The following is an 18,165-nucleotide window of genomic DNA, read 5'->3' on the forward strand; positions in this document are numbered from 1 at the left end:
GCTGGCCGGGTGGGAGGTGGGGCTGGAAGGCCAGGTTGGTAGCCAGTTAGAAAGGCCTTTAGGAGTTGGGATATTGTATCAACGACCGGACGTGTCTGAAGGGTTTGCACGAGGCAGAGGTGTCATCAGGTCTATAATGTAGAACTGTGACTGGCATCAGTGGACCTTGAGGGAGAGGCAGGAGGAAGGGGCTGCTGTCTGGCTGTGGCACAGCAGTCCAGGTGAGAGGGGGTGTGCCTGACGTGACACCACACAGCTTTCTTCTCAGACCCTGACTCGGGGGCCGAAGAGACAGGGAGGCCCTCCCCCTGTCCCCACTGTGCCCAGGAGGAAACTGCAGCCTCTGTGCCCCAGTGACCTTGTCTAGGCCTTGACCCTATTCCTGCCCTGCATGAGTCCTTTCTTGGCTGCTTCCCAGCCAGGCAGGGCATTCCTGAAGGACAGTGTCTACAACTCATCTGACATTATGAACAGTAAATAGCAATAACAATCACAGTGCACACACACGGCAGTTACTCTGAGCAGGCACATGTCTAAGCACTCAGCATATATTAACTCAGTTATCACAATCCTACAAAATAGGTGTTGCTATTATTCCCATTTTACACAGAGGAGAACTGAAGCACAGAGAGATTAAGAACTAAAGATGGCCAACATTTCTAGGGCACTTACTCTGGGCCAGACATAATTCTAAGCCCTTCACTTGTATTAAATCATCTAGTCCTCATGATACAGGAGATATGATAGATACAGGAGATATGACAGATCATATCGTGCAGGTAGAGAAACCAAGACAGAGAGGGTTAATAACTCAGGACTCAGGCAAGGTTAAGTAGTAAGTTAGGCAGGGGCTCAATTCAAACGCAGCATTCTAGTTCTATGGTCTAGGCTCTTAGCCATCATGCTAGATGCGAAGTGGGGGGATCACAAATGATTCCTGAATTCATCAGTGAAAGGTGCCGGCAGCTGCAGACAGGTGAGCATCCCCATCCTGATCAGAGTCCCTCTCTGGCTGGCTGTCACCTGGCCCTCTGCTCTGGTGACACTGGTCTTAGGACCCAGGGACCTTCAGTTTCCCTTCTCCAAAAGTCATGCTAGTGGGAATGTCCACTTGGGCCAGCAAGCCTCCTCCCTGTTCCTCGGGGATGCCAGCTCCCTGCAGGGGGGGCACTGCAGGCTCAGATGTGAGGGTGGGATTACCTGGTACCCACAGATGAGCTGCATCAGGCGATCACACATGACATTGCTGGTCAGGACCGAGTGCAGGACTTTCACGGCCGCGTACAAGGTGTGGTCATCCGTTGCTAAGGAAATGAGGCCCAGGAGGATGGCAGGGCCACCGATGAAGTCCAGGCTGCTGGCAGCAGGGCTGGAGTGGAACACCCTTACCCCTGTGTGGGACAGAGGGCATTCCTGAGTATACTACAGCTTCACTGCAGTGGAAGTTCCCGCGGCACCATGCAAGAGCTGTCAGGAGCACCATCCACTCAGGGCGGGGGCCTGTGCACAGGACAGGCTGGGAGGAAAAGGAGGGGCTTTGAAACTTTTAGGTCAATGAGAAATCCTGTGCTGAGTCCTTTCTGGGTCACAGAAGGCTGAAACAGCCCAAGGGATTTCAGACCTCCAGCCTCCGTCTCAGTCCAGAGTGCCGGATGAGCCAGCTGCCCTCTGAGCCTCAGTTTGCTGGCTGCTCTGACAACTTCTGGTTCTTGTCTGCCCTCTAGATCTGCAACGTTGGACCCCTGCATCAGTTCATGGCTTTGCTCCTGCCTGATTGCAAGGCAACCAACAGTCGCTGACTGTTGTTTTCACCCAAACAACCACAAGCATTGCCTCTGCTCAGAGGCCCCACTGTACTCACTCCATTGTGCACAGACGCCAGCCCCGTTAGTAGCGAGTTCACGACCCGTTGTCAGATGCAGCAAAGTGAACTGACCTCTGCAGGGAGGCTAACTCTCTGGTGAGATTAACTCCCAACTCTCGCCCTCACTGTTCCAGCTCCTCAGCCCTCTCAGTCCTGCCTGCCGCTCCAGAATTCCAGGCTGCACAAGCGATGACGGCCACAACCCTTCTTCCCAAATAGCAGTAAAAGTTCATACCTAATTGGCCTATGGCCACGGCTCCAATGGTTCGAAGAGAGCCCGAGAGGTGACTAGCACAATTTCTTAGCAAGAACACAGGCGTGGCATTGTTGCGGGATGAAATGTTCATCTAGAGAAATTGGTAACAATTAATCCAAGAAACCTTCCTGGGAAGGAGGAGGTCTTGTTCACGAGCTCCTGGAGGGCAGGCACCCACAGGCCTCGCACTCCGTAAGTGTAAGTCAGTGAATGAATAATAACTGAACCGACGTCAGAGGGACTGAAGCCAAAATTCAGGTTCCCCTGTCCTGCCTCCCAGGCTCTGGCTTAATCATAAGGGAGCAACTTCGGTTATACAACTGCGCCACCAGTATCCCACATGCTCACTAGTGTAAACAAATGCTCACAGTGAGGAGCTGATGAGAGCAGGAAGGACCTGAGGACACTGGAGGTGGAACGGTGCTGTGAAGGCCAGAGCTGCCTCCTTCCCGATCTAGGGTCATCCGGCTCTGCAAGCCCTGGCATCCCCAGTCTCAGACGGCCAGGAAGACAGGGACCCTGGTCTCCTCCAGCAGAAGGTTCTGTGCTGGTAAGGCACAGCTGTGGTGCTCAACAGGACTTAACCCCTGATCCTGCCGTCTCAGTAAAGGGAAGGGGCCTTCTGTCTGTGAGGGTGGAGAGAACGCAAACAAATCAGCCCGAATTCATCAGCAGTAAGCAATAGAGCTCTTTATGCAGGAATTAGGAAACAGGAAGTCTAATGGCATCTTCATCTATAAGCATGTCTGCTTGCTGTTTTGCAAGTTTGTTGTTTGCATAAACACAGTGATTCAAAGAATATTCTGCAATGTTGGGGGGTTAGTAGCACCCAGAAAAGGGAAGCTCAGTAGTGTTCCCAGTGTTACAGAGGCTTTATAAATATTCCATTTGTTCTTGCTCTACCAAGGAAAACGAAGAACACCTACTTTCTTCTCAGAAATAAGAGGTTTAGTCTTGTGGGATGCGAATGCGCGGGCGTCATGAAATATTTTAACAAATGAAGTGGGAAGCACGCCTGTGTTACTGTCTACACACGCACAAATGTGAATTAGTATTCACTTAATCACTGAAAGCTGAAGGAAGCCATGAGATCGTGATTCCAAAACGGAGCAGCACGTGAAGTTAGAGGGCATACCTCTTTGGCAATCAGGCGGCTGTCCACCTCATTGTATGCGTTTCTGATGTCTGCAACGCTGGTGATGGAGGAGCTGGCTATATGAAGGCCAAAGGAAACCCTTTCCTCTGCAACCAGGGGCATCACTTCCGTACAAGGGGCCTCTCCTAAAATAACACATCTTCAGTTATTTCTATTCTCACTTTACTGAGTAGGAAATTAAGCCTCAGAAGAGTAAGTATCTACTGCTACATGGCGAAGTCATCACTGAGGAATGTTCGTAGCTGCTATATGTTGTTACATTGTATGTTATATATTACATGTTTTGCCCCTACCTGTGATTTCTGACACATAGAAAACTGTAGAGAAATCTCACAATATTAACCCTACTATAAAAATAGAGGCATTCCAAGTATGAAATTACTAAAGCTTGAGACACCTATCGAGAATGTAACCTCGCTCCCAAAATGCTGGGCCGAAAGCCCTAAGGTTTTCAATGAGCTGCATGTACATGGTAAACACATCCTTTGGCATGAGTGCCCAGGTCGCTGAGTCAAGGAGAGACACATGTGGCACTTGAGAAGCATGGTGTGAACAGAGAGTTGATGAAACTTCGGCTCTGGACCTGACCTCCTCACATTGTTCTGGCCAGTGCCCTTTGCCAGAGGAAATGAAGATCAAAGAAGACATGGAGCCTGGAGACAGAAACACTCCAGGGCACTCAATCGCCCTTCACCAGGCACGAAGTCTTCCATACATAGATTCATTTATCATTCTTCCCCGATGGGAGCTGACCCCGTTGACTTGACAGAGCACAGAGAGCTATGCTCCCTGCTTGAACAGCCAACAATCAATAATGAAAATGTGGGTGTTTTGTCTGCCTGTTTAATAATTGAAGACAACAGTATACTTTAGTTAAAAAGCTTCTTCATTAAAAGGAATGTAACTGATTTATCTCACTCGCTTCCCCCTTTGTTTGCTGATGGTATTACCCACCCACTTTCCTCCATTATGTGTGTTGGAACTGAAATCTAAAGGAGATTGTCATTTCCTTTTCTGACATTTTCTATTGGATTGTAAATATGTAATGATCCAATTACAGAGGTTTTCCCTAATGACTGGCCTGTGCTGAGTTTATTCTTTATAAATAAGCTATAAATAACTGAATGGCCATTTAAAAAATAGTATCGGCAAGATCATTATAAATCAAAACACCCCATACCTTGGGCATGCACAGCTTGGAAGTTACCACAGTATCTTGGGCCAAGTTTGTTAATAACTTCCAGAGTTTCCATTGAGATGGCTTCTTCGAAGAGGTACGCAGGGCCCAGACGCCATATTAATAATGACTTTTGTTTCCACACTTGAGGGGTAGCAATATATCCATAAACATCCACAAATGAAGATGGATCCATTGAAAGGAATGGTCCTGGTAAGGCCTGAATGTACAACATCTGTTAACATAAAAAGGTTGGGGGGGGGTGATGTAGATGGGAGGTGTTTAACCTCAGAATTAATCAAACAAACACATAAAATATAAAATGATGTACCTTCTTCTTCTCTCAAAGTGAAAACTTGTTTTATCTAAAAACATTACAAAGATAACTCTCAAAGCTGAGAAACAGTGCACAAAACAGTTTATAAAATGCTGGTGGGAGTAAAAAACTGACACTGTGCCTTTGGAAACAAATTTGATAAGAACTATAAAGTGCCACTAAAAGGTTCATCTTTTTCTTCCCAGTCATTTCACAAAGAACTTAAATGTCCAATATTGGTACCTCAGTTAAGTTTTACGTACTAGAAATAATTACAGGCTGGAAAGGAAGAAATAAAACTGTCTCTATTTGCAGATGGTATGTCCATGTAGAAAATTCCAAAGAATCTACCAAAAAAAAAGATACTTCCTAGAACTAACACCTGAGGTCAGCAAGGTCAAAGGATACATGATCAACACACAAAGATCGATTGCATTCTATACACTAACAAAGAACATGCAGAAACTGTAACTGCTCACAGGAAGATTAAATACTTTTTTGCTCTGCAAAATCCCATATGAAAGAGGATGAAAAGCAAGCTATAGATTAGGAGAAATTATTTACAAATTACATATCTAACAAAGGACGGGTATCTAACATATTTAGATAAACTCTTAAAATTCAACAGTAAAAAACCAACAATCCTATTAGAAAATGAGTGAAACACGTGCATAAGACATCACTAAAGAGGATATACAAGTTGCAAATAAGCGCATGAGAGGATGTTCAATCTCATTAGCCATTAAGGAAATGCAAACTAAAAACAAGAGATATCATCACTACACACCTATCAGAATGGCTAATTAAAAAAGAGTGACATCACCAGATGCAGAGAAACGGGACGACTCATCCATTGCTGGTGGGGATGGAAAATGGCACAGTCACTATGGAAAAATATTCTGGCAGCTTCTTATAAAACTAAACATGCACTTACCATAGGACCCAGCAATTAGACTCTTAGGTATTTAACCCAGAGGAATGAAGGCTTAAGCTCACACAAAAACCTGTACGTAAATGTACATAGCAGCTTTATTTGTAACATCCCAAAACTGGGAACACATCCAACGTCCTTCAATGGGTGAATGGTTATATATCCATATATGAGTATATGGAATACTATTCAGCAATAAAAAAGGGATGAACTACTGACACATACAACAACTAAGATAAATTTCCAGAGAATTACGCTGAATACAAATCTAATCCTAAATATCACATACTGTATGATTCCATAGATATAACCACATCTTTTAAATGACAACATTTTAGCTCACTGGTTGTCAAGTTTAGGGACAGGGATTGGGAGGGGGTGTGGGTGGGTGGTGGTGGTAGTTATAAAAATACAACAAAAGAGACCCTTGTGGTGATGGAAATGTTCTGTATCTTGGTGGGAGCAGTGGATGCAAGAACATACAAATGTGATAAAATTGTATGGAACTAAATACACACACACGAGTACAAGTAAAACTGGGGAAATCTGAATGAATTAGCAGATTGTATCAATGTCAATATCTTGGCTGTGATATTCTATAGTTTTGCAAGATATTACCATTGGAGTAAACTGGATGAAAGGTACACAAGATTTCTTTCTTTCTTTCTTTCTTTTTTTTTTGCGGTACGTGGGCCTCTCACTGTTGTGGCCTCTCCCGTTGCGGAGCACAGGCTCCGGATGCGCAGGCTCAGCGGCCATGGCTCACGGGCCTAGCTGCTCCGCGGCATGTGGGATCTTCCCGGACTGGGGCACAAACCCGTGTCCCCTGCATCGGCAGGCGGACTCTCAACCACTGCGCCACCAGTGGTACTTGGTCAATCTCTTTCTTACCACTAAATGTTAGCCTACAATTTTCTCAAAAATTTTCTCAAAAATTTCGATAAAAGAAATAGTTAACAGATTATCAGAAATTCAAAAATAATAGTTTCATAGCCCATGCAGATAAAACATTTTAAAATGATAGTGTTAACTAAGTAGTATATAAAATGTTTTATACAATAAAGTCACAACTATTTTATTAAAGGAATAAAAACTGAAAGAAACTAAAAATGATGGTAAGGTAGAAGGAATGTAGGTAATCTTTCTTCTTTATTTTTCAGTTATTTCAAAATGTGTTTATATTATTTTTATAACGACTACAAAATTATACATGACTATGTATATAAATACATATTTTTTAAATAAGAGGTTATATAATTTCAGAAATATTCTTTTTATCCCTACCAATTAAATAAGACTTTCAAATAAAAACAAACCAAGTTTTTCCAAGCTGTCAAGCCTACCTAGAGTGAGGTCTACTGTGCTCTCTCTCCCCTTTCCCGTCCTTGTAGGCAGAGACTTTTTCTCCCACCTGACAAAGGTGCCCCACCCCCCAATCCACCTGTCCCCTTCTTCTCAGATTCCTACCGTGTATACTCCCTGCACTCTTCAGATTGATTTATAGGCATAAGATGTCTCAGATTGCTCCCAAATCATTTTGCTCAATTCAAGCTGTTAACACACTCCCCACCTTTCACAGCTGAACTTGACTTCCCTTGGAAATAAAAGCAAAGGCTCTAACATTTGAGAACAGCTCTTTCACTAGGTTATCCCCAACCAAAGCCCATTTTGTTCTTGCCCAACTGTCACCTGCGTCTAAACACAGACCTTTATGTTTATCCCGATTAAATTTCACTTGCTGATTCTGACCGGACTTGTCGAAATCATCTTGGAAAGTCAACTCTGTCAGACTTGGCCCTTGGCCATTCTCCATGGCCTATTTTGGCATATTCCCATAGCATCATACCACTTCCAACCTCCCTGCTGACTGAATCTGGTTTAGCTGGTCCCACGGGGTTGGATGTTCGTCCATGTACCAATTCACTAAACAATACCATCAGCCGGTCCACGTTACTCCTTGCGGCTATAAATTCAGTGCAATTCATCAAGTGTTTATTGCATGCTTTCTGTATGCCAGTCCTGTGCTAGGTGCAAGCGAGTTCCAAATAGCAATAGGACAAGCCTCTTAGCCTCAAGGTACATGATCTAGTTCACAGAACACAACCTATTCTATGAAACAAGAGAGAATGCCAACATATTCTGTGAAAGAGGACCAAAACTAGTCCACTCTGTAATTATGCCTAAACAGATGAAAAACAAAGACACTGGGAAACCACAAATGTGACTACACTTTCCATCCTGGCTAACGTTGAGTGACCACTGCTCCTTCTCCACTGACAGCTCAAGCCCTGCCCCATTCCTCCTACCTCCTGAAAAAAAGTTCTGAACATACACAGACACCAAATTGCCTTTCTGACAGCACCCAAGTCAGAACAGACTGACCTCCACTTCTTCGAACCCTCCCAAAAACTCACCTAAAATGAGCCCAAATCCTATTAGCTCCTCCTAAGTCCTTATTACCCAATGGGGTAAGGAGTCTCTTGCTACAGCAAGCTTAATAAATGTAACTCTTGTTTTGTACTATATGCATGCTCCTGGAGGTATCTGGCTGGTAGGCATGGGCAATTCCTAACACCTAGTAGGCGTCCAATAAATATTTAATGAGGGAAGGAAGGGAGGGAGGGAAGGAATTGTTAATGATTTAAGAAAAAAGTTAACTTTATGTTTTGAAGGACCTTTGTCATGCTCCTGGTGAATCTTTCTGGTTACCACTGCTTTTTTTGATAAGACATTTACCAGAAGATAGCATCAATTTCATCTTCAGGTTCCACAGAATTTAGGTTGTTCTAACCTAATGATTCTCAACCTGGGCAATTTTGCCCTCCCCCACCAAGACATTTGGAAATGTCTAGAGACATTTTTGGTGGTCACAGCTGGGCAGAAGGAGATGCTATAGCAGCTTTGGTGGGGCACAGATGCTGCTAAGTGTTCTAATATACACAGAATAGGACCCCACAGCAAAGAATGATCGGGCCCCAAATGTCAATCTACTGAAATGGGAAACCCTATTAACCTCAAGTTCTCCATTCTGGCTTAATATTGAAATCACTTGGGAAACTCTGACAACATCACCAAATTACCCCACTCACAGACATTCTGCTGTATTTAATCTGGGGTATAGCCTATGCAAGAGAACTTTTAAAAGACTTCCCAAAAGATTCAAGAACGTAGCCTAGGTTGAGATGCTGCCTCTGGAACCTGGGTGAAAATCTGGCTGCACCTGCCCTCTGTGGTCTTCTGGGTCCTTCTGTCTCTGGCTTCTTTGGGGACCTCTGACAGTGGTCGCTGGAGCACGCCTGCCAGTCTTCATCTCCCAGCTTCCTCTCCCTTATGCCCTAGGACCTCAGGTGTCTCTAAATGACAGTGAGGAGACGCTTCCTCCAGCTGTGTGTTCACATTCTATTACCTTCTCTAAGCAGGGGACCGTCCTTTCCTCATCATTCCTGCTCTAAATCTGGCAAGACATGTTGGTGTCTTTGCAAGTCCTTGTGTCTTGCTGCTAAGTGTAGCATGCAGACTGGCTGCATTAGATTCACCAAAGAGCCTCTTAGAAAGGTAGAACCTTGGGTCCTGCTCAGACCCCCCTGGGGAATTCACACCTTAAGATGTGAGAAGCCTTGTTCTGTTCATTCTGGAGATTTCTATGCTCTTGTGATTATTCCTATAACCGTAACTGTCATGACTATTCTCATTTCCATGTTTTAGTTTCTGCCCTGGTTGTGTGACCATCATCTAAAGATGTTCTTTTTATGCCTGAGCTCAGCCAGGTGTTCTGGACAGCAAGGGGGTTTCATTAGATACCAACGCTGCTGCCAAAAGAAAGCAAAGAACTGAGGCCACTCTAGGGTGGTGTGGCAGGGGGGCATGGCCATGGGGCAAGTACAACTGAGGAAAAGCACCTTACCTTGGCTGAGCCGACGACCTGCCCATCCAGATAGGTGGAAACAGTACAATTCCTTTTCATCTCCTTGGTGACAACCACAGCCAGGTGGTGCCACTGAGCACAGGCCAGCATCTGGCCACACCTGACCCGAAGCTGGCGTCCCGCAGAAGGCTCAGGGTCACCCTCAGGTTCCATGACATCTGGAAGAGAACACAAACGCCAGACCACGCCTGCAGTGTCAGAGAGCAGCAACCCAGCAGAAGCGGGCCTTGTGCCCATGGAGCCAATGCCGAGTCCCCCCGCCACAGAATATTGACAACAGCAGCTGTCATTGCTGGAGCTCGTGCTCTGTGCCAGGCACTGAGGTAGGTACTATCGTGATTTCCATGTTACCATCCTGAGGCACAAAGAGGTTAGGTAACTTGCCTAAGGTTGCAGAGCCAGAGTTCAAGCCCAGGAGTCAGGCTGCAGGGTCTACCCCTCACTAGACTGCTGCCTCCACAGTGATGCACATAGGGTGGCAAATACCTGCGAGGGAAGGAGCCTAGGCAGCTGTGCTGTGTGTAAAGGATGCCAGGCCAAACCCTGGGCCTTCCAGTGTCAATGTCTCACTATGAAACGGGGCACACAAGGACAGGCGTAGCCATAATACCCTGGCCTTGGCCATCTCAGGCCAGTTCAGGCCATCGCTGGCAGGTGAGCTTGGAGAGCCGAGCTGAGCTCTCTGAGGCAGAGCCAGGACCAGCCACCTGTACAACTGAGGGAGGGCCGGTCCCCCTGGCTCTTGGGCCAAGAGCTGCTGACTCAGCCCCACTTCTCCCAAGGGTGGGTGAAACCTTACCCAGGGGCTGAAGCTCTTTCTCTTCTGTAGACACAACCAAGGAGAGGTCTTCCGGGCAGAGGCTGACGGAGAAGCAGACGAAGGGCTGCTCGGTCCTGGCCAGGTGGCGTACCACGGTCAGGAAGCGCAGCGGGTGGCCCTCCGTGACTGAGCTGTGCCTGCTGATCAGGAACCAGCAGGAAAAGGTCAGGCCCCCTGGCGGAGGGAAGGACCTGGCAGCGCCTGGGGTCAGAACACAAGCACGCCCTTAGGCTTTGTCCTGCTGTGGAAGCCTGTCTAGACTCACTGTGGCTCTGACTCAGCTCAGGGGTGGCCCTACTGTGTGCTAGCACTGTGCCCCACCCGACTCACACCTATTTTACAACGACCCCACGCAGGAGGATGCTCTTGTCTCCTTATTCATACGTGCAGCAGTAAGTCATATTCCCTCCAGGACTTGAACCTAGATCCTCGAAGCCTCTCTCCAATGCTGGCCCACCTATTATTCCATTCTGCCTTGCCAAGGGGGCGGAGACGTGACACACCCCTGAGATCCGTCATCATGGGGCCCACAGGTCAGCTGGTCTAAAGCCAGGCCATGTGCTACGTGGGGCAGAGGACCCCGGCCTAGCTTGGCTAAGCCTTGCCTGGGGAATATTCCACTCTAGGGAAACCCATGCCCTCCCACCTTGTAACAGGGTTGGTGGAACAGGCAGGGCCCACTGCCCTCACCGAATGGGCAGAATCAGGCTTGGAACCCTGTGCCGATGGGCCATAAATGTAATAGCTCCTGAGCACCTACCCTCCCATAGAAACCCAGACCCTGGCTCTCCTAACAAGGGGTGCCTGGTTTTCAGCTGAGTGCAGCACTGTACAAAGCACGCCAAGGCCCAGTCGATCCCCACGTGAGCCAAAGACTGGATGGCCATCAACAAAGAACTCATATTCTTCTCTAGAGAGAGCCGTAAGGTGGGGTGAGGTGTCCATTTCAGCCTCTGTCAATCACTGACAAAACGCATCAAAGTCAGGCTCAGCCACCAACTCACCCACCGAGCCCATCAGTGCTAACAGAGCCCCCGCTCTGTGCAGAGCCATGGGCTGGGCCCTTGGGATGCACAGTGAACAGGACACCCCTGCCCCAAGGCAGGCATGACCAACGGGACAAGCGGGACCAAGAGGAAGACTCACGCCTTCTGGAAATGCCAAGTGGAAATCTGAAATCAAGGCTCCCCAAGGACTTCCTCCCAGGTCGGGGAGGGGACCCCAGCAAGCTAAACCCCCAGGGAAGCACCTACCTGTCCCAATCCCTCCAGAGACCGAGTATTCAGTGCTGGTTCCCATCACCGTAGACAGGGTTGGAATAAACAAACAGCTGGAACAGGAAAGTGTCTCAGATCATTGAACCGCAAGCCAACCTCTGGCGTGAGGTTTCCCCCTCTGTCCTTCTGCAGGGGCCTCACTCCCTCCTACACCATGAGGCCCCGAGGACAGAAAGCAGCTGATGCTGGCGCCATGACCCTAAGAAAGGAATCTGCTCTGGGGGCTAGAGGGGAGGGCAGTCCACACTGCACGTGAATGCAGACACACCAGGGGAATGAGAGGGTCCTGGCCCAAGACAGCTGGGGACACTGCCTCTAAGAAGCCACTGAGAAGACAGGGTGTCCATGACCCAGACATTTTCCACAGCTGAGTGTGAGAGACGATGGGAGCTACACTTTTGTAATCAATATTATAATTCACCCAAGGCACTGGGAAATTAATAGTGTATTTCAAGTATATGAAAGCCTGTCATACCCATAACCTTCCACAGACATGTCAAATTCCACGAAGGATGGAGCCAGGGCTGCCCTCTGAGGCTGCAGGTTGCGTGGGGAGGTCATGGAGATGAGGCTCAGTGCTGTCTGAAGGGCGGTGGTTGAGCCCTGGGATGGCCCTGAGGGCCTGCGGGCCTGTGTGACTGCGGAGCGAGGGCTGGTGTCCAGGGGATCCTCAGCAGGCACTGGTGTCACTGCCTGGGACCCTAGGGCAGCAGGCAGGAGAAGAGCTGTGTCTTTGCTCAAACCATTCCTGCCCCTCTTCTGACAACAGCCCCCACATTTCTGCCACAGCCCCGAAGGAGGGCTCTGCAGAGTACCATGCCGTTCCTAACCCTGAGGGTGTCCTCCTGGGCCCTCCACTGGCCCTCCCACCTGGGCTCTCTGCTGACTTTGATAACACGGAACTATTGTGACAACCTGCTCCTCCTAGAAACTTCTTCTCACTTTAATTCTGTCGTGGCCCCCACCCCTTTCCAATACAGGTTTTCTGTTGCTGTCACTGGCTTGCCCCATTGGCCGTCGCTCACCGAGGCTTTGTCTTGGTTCTCTGGCCTCCACACTCTCTTTCACAACAGGTTGTCTCCTCGAAAGCTCTGTCTCCCACCTCTGGTTGCCGGCTCAAGCCTGACTCTCCATCCTTGCTTTTCAATTGGGCCTCCTTGCCTCAATGTCCTATGCAATCTTATATTCAGCATGTCCATGTCCTTCTTTTCTCCAAGCTGGTTCCCTGGACCAGCATCTTTCCAGGTACCAGGCCAATCCTTTGTTCTCCTGACCTCCTAACTCCCCCCTGAGCTGTGAGCTGTGCAGAAAGCTGACACTGTTCCTCTGCCCAGGGGCAGCGCTGGGTACTCTTGCACGCGCTGTGACATGAAGGTTTCCGTGCTCCAGGCCCAAAGGGGTCAAGTACACACTCATCATCACCATCTTGTATGGGGGTAGGGGTCTCCCTCCTTCCATATCTGGTCTTTATCTGGGGACCACTGATCTGATCCTTCTGCTTTTTCCTCATTTGCTCCATTGAGCAGCAGGCAAAATCATTTTTAAATCTGTCTGCTTCCCATATGTTGTAAAGGATCCCTTACGAGAAATGCATATTCTCTTTTAAATCCCATTATCCTGCCCCTGCTCCTTCCTCTGTCCTCACCTGGGCATCCACAGTCCCCTCCACGTACGTGAGATGAACGGAGGATTTTCGCTGCAGCCGATGGAGGTGGAGCAATTCCAAAGCCTAGAAACTGTCTGAATATCATAACAAACAAGAGAACCAAATGAAGACATTTTGCAGGCAGAAATTTTCTCCAGCTTCATCTGAGCACTGTCCTAGGTCCCAGAGCTCGCTGGCTCCCCCTCCAGGCCTTCCTCTCTCTGCCTGGAAACCCTTTTCTCAGGCCATACAGAAACAGGGCATCCCTGACCTGGCACTCAGACCAGAGAGCTGGTGAATTTAAGTGCTTTTGACTTAACCAGTGAGGACCTTAAGAGGAAAAGGGTTTTGTTGGAAAATAACTTTGTCATACTTTGTTTTTAAGTTTCTAATGGAATTGACTAATCAGCTGAACTAAGCACAGTGGCCTTGTCTGACAGCCCCACAGCTAGAGGTGGAAAGAGGCTGGCCTGGCCCCTGGGTCCCATGCCTGCTGGCTGGAGGGGTTGCCTTTCGTCCCTCTGCACTTGGTCCTGTGTGTCAGCAGGGGTCCAGCTGGCCTGTTGGCCCTGGGTACCACCCTCCCTACACCTACATTGTCTAGGGCAGGGTGGCCTGGCCACAAGTACTTAAGAGACCCCTGACCTCCCTCCTAGAGCCTTTCTTTCCTCTGCTTTTCTGTCTTCTGTGTCTGCTCCTCCTAGTGCATCTTCTCTCCCTGCTGTGGCTCTCCAGGAGACATGTGGCTTCATGGAGGGGCTGCAGTGCAAAGGCCCCACAGGACACAGTGGTGCTGCCTCTGTCCCCGTCCTTGTAGGGAGCCCAGTCGTGGCCCGTCACACCAGCTAACCTCCCTGTGGTCTAGCCTCGTGGCAGTCAGGCCCCTACAGCCTCCACCCCTCTCAGCAGGGTATCTTCACCTGGTCTGGTGAACTGCACAGGCCACAGGCCTCAGCCACTGCCACTCCCTTGAAGTCCCCCTCTTTATACCCAATCTCCTAACTTTGGTCCTCCCAGCTCCTCAGAGCTCCCACTCTGAACTGAGCATCCCATCCAGCACTGTCCTGTATTGTCTGCAGGACCCTTTGCTTATGATCCCTCTCCCCGAGAACATCAGCTCCATGGGAGGGGCTACGTCCGCTCTGCGGGCCTCACACTGTTGCAGACCCAAGGCTCCTCCCTGGACTTGCAGTGTCCATTGCTGGGGAGGGGGAGGGGGCACTCTTACTGCCCACTGTGCACTCGCATGGCCGCCAGGGGCTTGGCAGCATTTAACGTGCAGCACGCGGTACCTTAACACGTCTGGTTCAATGGCTTGGGAAGCAAGCTTTTCAAAAATCCTGATGAGCCCCGAGTGCAAGGGGCTGCTGCTGGTGGTCAGCGCCTGGTGGCAGTAGGTCATAAGGGTCCTGAGCATGCCCGCCTCACACATGACCTGACGGTTCTTCTCCGACTTCACCAGGGACTGGATGTGACTGGCCACGGAGCACTGGATCTCCTCGGAAAGCTAAGAGTAACCAAAGCAAGCAGTGAGCCCCGGAGGTCGGCATGTTTCGTGGGCCACTTTGGTAAGCTCCCCACTAGGCCTTGAGTTGGTGGTGGGGCGAGGAGACTAGCCCTCACAGCCTGTTCTTACCCGTCTGTCCTGGGCCTCTCAGATGTGGCCTCCTCACAGGAGCTGCCAAACAGGTAGACAGCTTCAAACAGACTGCAAACTGGCAAGCGAGAGGCTGCATCAGCCTGAGACGTGTGGTGCTTGACCCGCACCATGTTTAAACCGTTTCTGAATTGCTAACATTTTTAAAAGCCTGGAGATTCCACGTAAAAGTCCAGACTTGTGGCCTCTCTCAAAAGGTGGAAAGATCTGGTCATGCTGCTTTGCCATCCTGTGTCTGTCAAGAAGCAGTGGGAGCTGGGCAGCGGCTATGCCCTCTAGCGGGTCCCACAACTCACCCCCTACCCACTGGCATCGCTCACTCAACAGTTCTGTGTTTGAGTTTACGCCCCCAGTCTAGAAGGTGGAGTCCTCCTGGGAGTGCCAGCCTGCAGCAGGTGCCCCACCCAGCTGCAGCCCGCCCCACCTTCACGTGCCAAACCACACCAGCTCATACAAGCCCCTGAAGTCACGGCTCCAGCGGGGAAGCCTTCCCTGCACCCCTCATCCTTTGTCCATCTCTCTGTGCTAAGCACCTTCAGACACACAGACAGCTGGCCTCTTATCTTCCTCCTACTAGATTTCAACTCACTTCACTATCTTTATGTCCTTGAGGCCCATAGGATAAAGTGCATAGAATCAGCTCAGTCAGTATTGAGCCAAATACAATACATCGTTTTCACATTCTTCCTTTCTTCATAAAAGGGTAAACCCCTGGAATTCCCAGCCTCCACGGATATACAAATTGGGGGGTGGAATTTTCTTCATAAAAACTCTTAAGACTGCCCACATTTTCTTTTACTTTGTATAAGACTCTCTGAAATGACCAGGATACCAGTTAGATCTTAATGGAGTTTTCCTGCAGTGGAGGCTATGTGGGCTCCCCCCAGACGTCCTTCTCCAGGTTAGTGTACCCATCACAGCTGCCCCTCCTGTGGAGGTCAAGCTCCCCTAAGTTGTAGCTGCCCTGCTATGTAACCCCCATATATATGTTCATGCATGCACACGTGTGTACATGTACACATACATGCACGTACACACATACATAAAAGTGTGCACACATGAATACAAACACATATACATCGCCCCCAGACTACAGCCAATGAAGCCATGCCCTTCAGCCTCTGTGGTGCAGTTCATGCTGAGAGCCCCACCCTGTAGGCTCAGGCTGAAGCTAGACTTCAGCTGATAGCATGTCCTCACTCAGCTCCTTCCCCTGCACCACTCTGCTTCCCTCACCTCCCTTCTTCTGAGTCCCTCCCTCCACAAATCCCATGCACCTGTAGCCCTGTCTCGGGCTCCACTTTGGGGAACCCAAGCGGAGACCCTAGCCTGCTTTTCATATTGCACACATTTGCCCTAGTCTCTGGTTTCAAGAAAAGGGATCTATGGTGATGTAGATTATGTCTAGCTTAGTCTACCAACGTAAAGCCAGGAGTCACCATAAAGGCACTTACTCTGGGACTCTGGACCCAACACTCAGAATCACCTCGCTCTACCATAACCTACCTCCCTGTGCATGTAGTTATTCGAGGCCACCCTGCCCAGAGATGGTCAAGAGTATGTCTGTATCACTAAGGGATAGAAATTTGTAAGATGGCGTCCTTCTTCAGGCTGTGAGCACAGTTTTGTAGCACATGTTTCAAGGACTACAATGTGTGGTGAAACATATTTACAGTGTTTGTCATCAGTTTCTAGATTTTTTTAAAAAGGAAGGGGTGGGACTTCCCTGGTGGTGCAGTGGTTAAGAATCCGCCTGCCAATGCAGGGTACACAGGTTCGATCCCTGGTGTGGGAAGATCCCACATGCCGCAGAGCAATGAAGCCCGTGTGCCACAACTGCTGAGCCTGCGCTCTAGAGCCCATGAGCCACAACCACAACTCCTGAAGCCCGCATGCCTAGAGCCTGTGCTCTGCAACAAGAGAAGCCACGGCAATGAGAAGCCCGTGCACAGCAACGAAGAGTAGCCCCCGCTCGACACAACTAGAGAAAGCCTGCATGGAGCAACAAAGACCCAATGCAGCCAAAAATAAATAAATAATTTTTTTAAAAAAAAGGAAGGGGTCACACAGCTCACCCTCCCATCCTCCCACGCCTTCCAAAAGCATGACGCCTATAGCTCCTGCCTCAAACTGATGGCATTCAGTGAAATTCCCATCATTACAATATCTTCGGTAATATTTATGGCTTAAAATTTTAGACTATTCAATTTTAGTTTAAAATATAAACTACATTAGAATGGTTTCAGGGGGGCTGCTCCCAGGTAGGATTTTGTCACTCTGTCAACATCACTGATGTCAAGGAGAGATCTCATCACTCAAAGAACATGGTCCCTGCAATGGACTGTTTGTGTTCCCCCCCACCAAATTCATACATTGAAACCTAACCCCCAGTGTGGTGGTATCTGGAGGTGGGGCCTTTGAGAGATGCTTAGGTCTTGAGGGCAGAGTCATCATGAATGGGATTAGTGGCCTTAGGAAAGAGACCCCAGACAGTTCCCTCCTCCCCTGCACCACGTGAGGACACAGCGAGAAGAGTGCCATGAGTGTGGAAGTGGGTCCTCACCAAACACCGAATCTGCCAGCACCATGATCTTGGACTTGCCAGCCTCCAGAACTGTGAGAAATAAATTTCTGTTATTTGTAAGCCACCTGGTCTATGGTGTTTTGTTATAGTGGCCCGAATGGATGAAGACAATCCCCTTCCCTGTCACTGTGGTATCTGCACAGCCAGCCTGAGATGCTAGAGGGACATGTATAACCCAACAGGGACCAGAAACAGAAGAAAGAAATGTCAGATCTAATTTGCACTAAACAGTTCCATGTCTTTTACTTTAAGACACTCTTCCATGTAGAAACCTCCCCAACCTCCTGACTCCCTTCCCCAAATCTTTCTTCCAATGCTCTAAGTGTCCCTTCCTACATCCAAGGAGCCCGCACCTCTGCCTTCCTTCTTCACTCTTCTCAAAACAGAAAAGCTGCTTCTACCCTCTTGCCCAGAACTCTCCCTCTCCCAGAACTTGGAATATTTGGTAACTGCAGTCTTTTAATTTGGGGTGAAAGTTGGGGAGACAGTCTGCATGTAATAAGATGCAAAAATAACAACACAATGTATTATTAATAAGAATTAAAAAGAAATGTCTA

At 48.7% G+C, this 18,165-nt stretch overlaps 1 protein-coding gene across 1 annotated transcript in view; it reads right to left on the minus strand.

The window, feature by feature from the left end:
• LOC307175471 (WD repeat- and FYVE domain-containing protein 4-like) overlaps positions 1-18,165 on the minus strand; it is a gene marked incomplete at its 5' end in the record, with an annotated part of 227,684 nt that overhangs the window by 175,674 nt on the left and 33,845 nt on the right. Inside the window, 10 exons of the mRNA XM_079900580.1 lie at positions 1,201-1,391; positions 2,100-2,211; positions 3,256-3,401; positions 4,457-4,688; positions 9,605-9,783; positions 10,425-10,646; positions 11,699-11,775; positions 12,198-12,423; positions 13,368-13,462; positions 14,660-14,874. Coding sequence (XP_079756706.1) covers positions 1,201-1,391; positions 2,100-2,211; positions 3,256-3,401; positions 4,457-4,688; positions 9,605-9,783; positions 10,425-10,646; positions 11,699-11,775; positions 12,198-12,423; positions 13,368-13,462; positions 14,660-14,874 — 1,695 coding nt within the window. The remainder of the gene's footprint in view (positions 1-1,200; positions 1,392-2,099; positions 2,212-3,255; positions 3,402-4,456; positions 4,689-9,604; positions 9,784-10,424; positions 10,647-11,698; positions 11,776-12,197; positions 12,424-13,367; positions 13,463-14,659; positions 14,875-18,165) is intronic.

This window comes from Stenella coeruleoalba (assembly GCF_951394435.1).
Source record: "Stenella coeruleoalba genome assembly, chromosome: 16".
Classification (NCBI taxonomy): domain Eukaryota; kingdom Metazoa; phylum Chordata; class Mammalia; order Artiodactyla; family Delphinidae; genus Stenella; species Stenella coeruleoalba.